General features: G+C 42.1%; 1 protein-coding gene across 1 annotated transcript in view; it reads left to right on the forward strand.

The window, feature by feature from the left end:
• Positions 1-201: 201 nt before the first annotated feature.
• The window catches only part of ITPK1 (inositol-tetrakisphosphate 1-kinase), a gene marked incomplete at its 5' end in the record, with an annotated part of 18534 nt that continues 18079 nt past the window's right edge, over positions 202-656 (forward strand). Inside the window, one exon of the mRNA XM_010292590.1 lies at positions 202-300. Coding sequence (XP_010290892.1) covers positions 202-300 — 99 coding nt within the window. The remainder of the gene's footprint in view (positions 301-656) is intronic.

Below are 656 nucleotides of genomic sequence, written 5' to 3' on the forward strand. Positions count from 1 at the left end.
TGAAAGTTGTGCCATTCATCTTCTGAAGTGTTTCCAGAAACCCAAATTCAGGCCTGGCTGATAATCTTTCTGGTGTTTTAATATCAAACTGTTAAAGTAAAGCTGACTATCAAGAAGCAGTTAGTATGGAGAGAGCTGGTAATGATGCAGCTGAGAAGCTAAACCCCTCATCTCCATTTGAGTCTTTTTTTTGTCTTGCAGATGAGAGGATCTGTTCACCACCCTTTATGGAGCTGACAAGCGCCTGTGGAGAAGATACCTTGCAGCTTATAGAAAAGAACGGACTGGCATTCCCATTCAGTATGTACATGGGCTTTTCCTTGATGCTTCTAGTAGGTTCTGAATATTGCACGTGCATCCCCCGAGACATAGCAAATACTGTGGGACTGTGGGTTTCATTGCCAAAGTGTCTGCCTTTTATTGATGTTCTTTACTTAAACACCTCGCTACAGTAAACATGCGTTCCTGGGAAATGCTAATAGTTCTAATAAAGTTAGCTTCTTGTCCCAAACTTGTGCAAGAAGTTTCTCCTGCCAGCTGCATTCTTTATTTTTCTTGAGAAAATTACTGCCTTGATGACTGCCCTGTTTTTTTACCCATCTCTCCCTGTCCCTGGTCCAGGCTACAAATAAAATCTTACAGGGTGGAGGAAAGAG

The sequence above is a fragment of the Phaethon lepturus genome, unplaced genomic scaffold (assembly GCF_000687285.1).
Source record: "Phaethon lepturus isolate BGI_N335 unplaced genomic scaffold, ASM68728v1 scaffold10408, whole genome shotgun sequence".
NCBI classification, from domain to species: Eukaryota; Metazoa; Chordata; class Aves; order Phaethontiformes; family Phaethontidae; genus Phaethon; species Phaethon lepturus.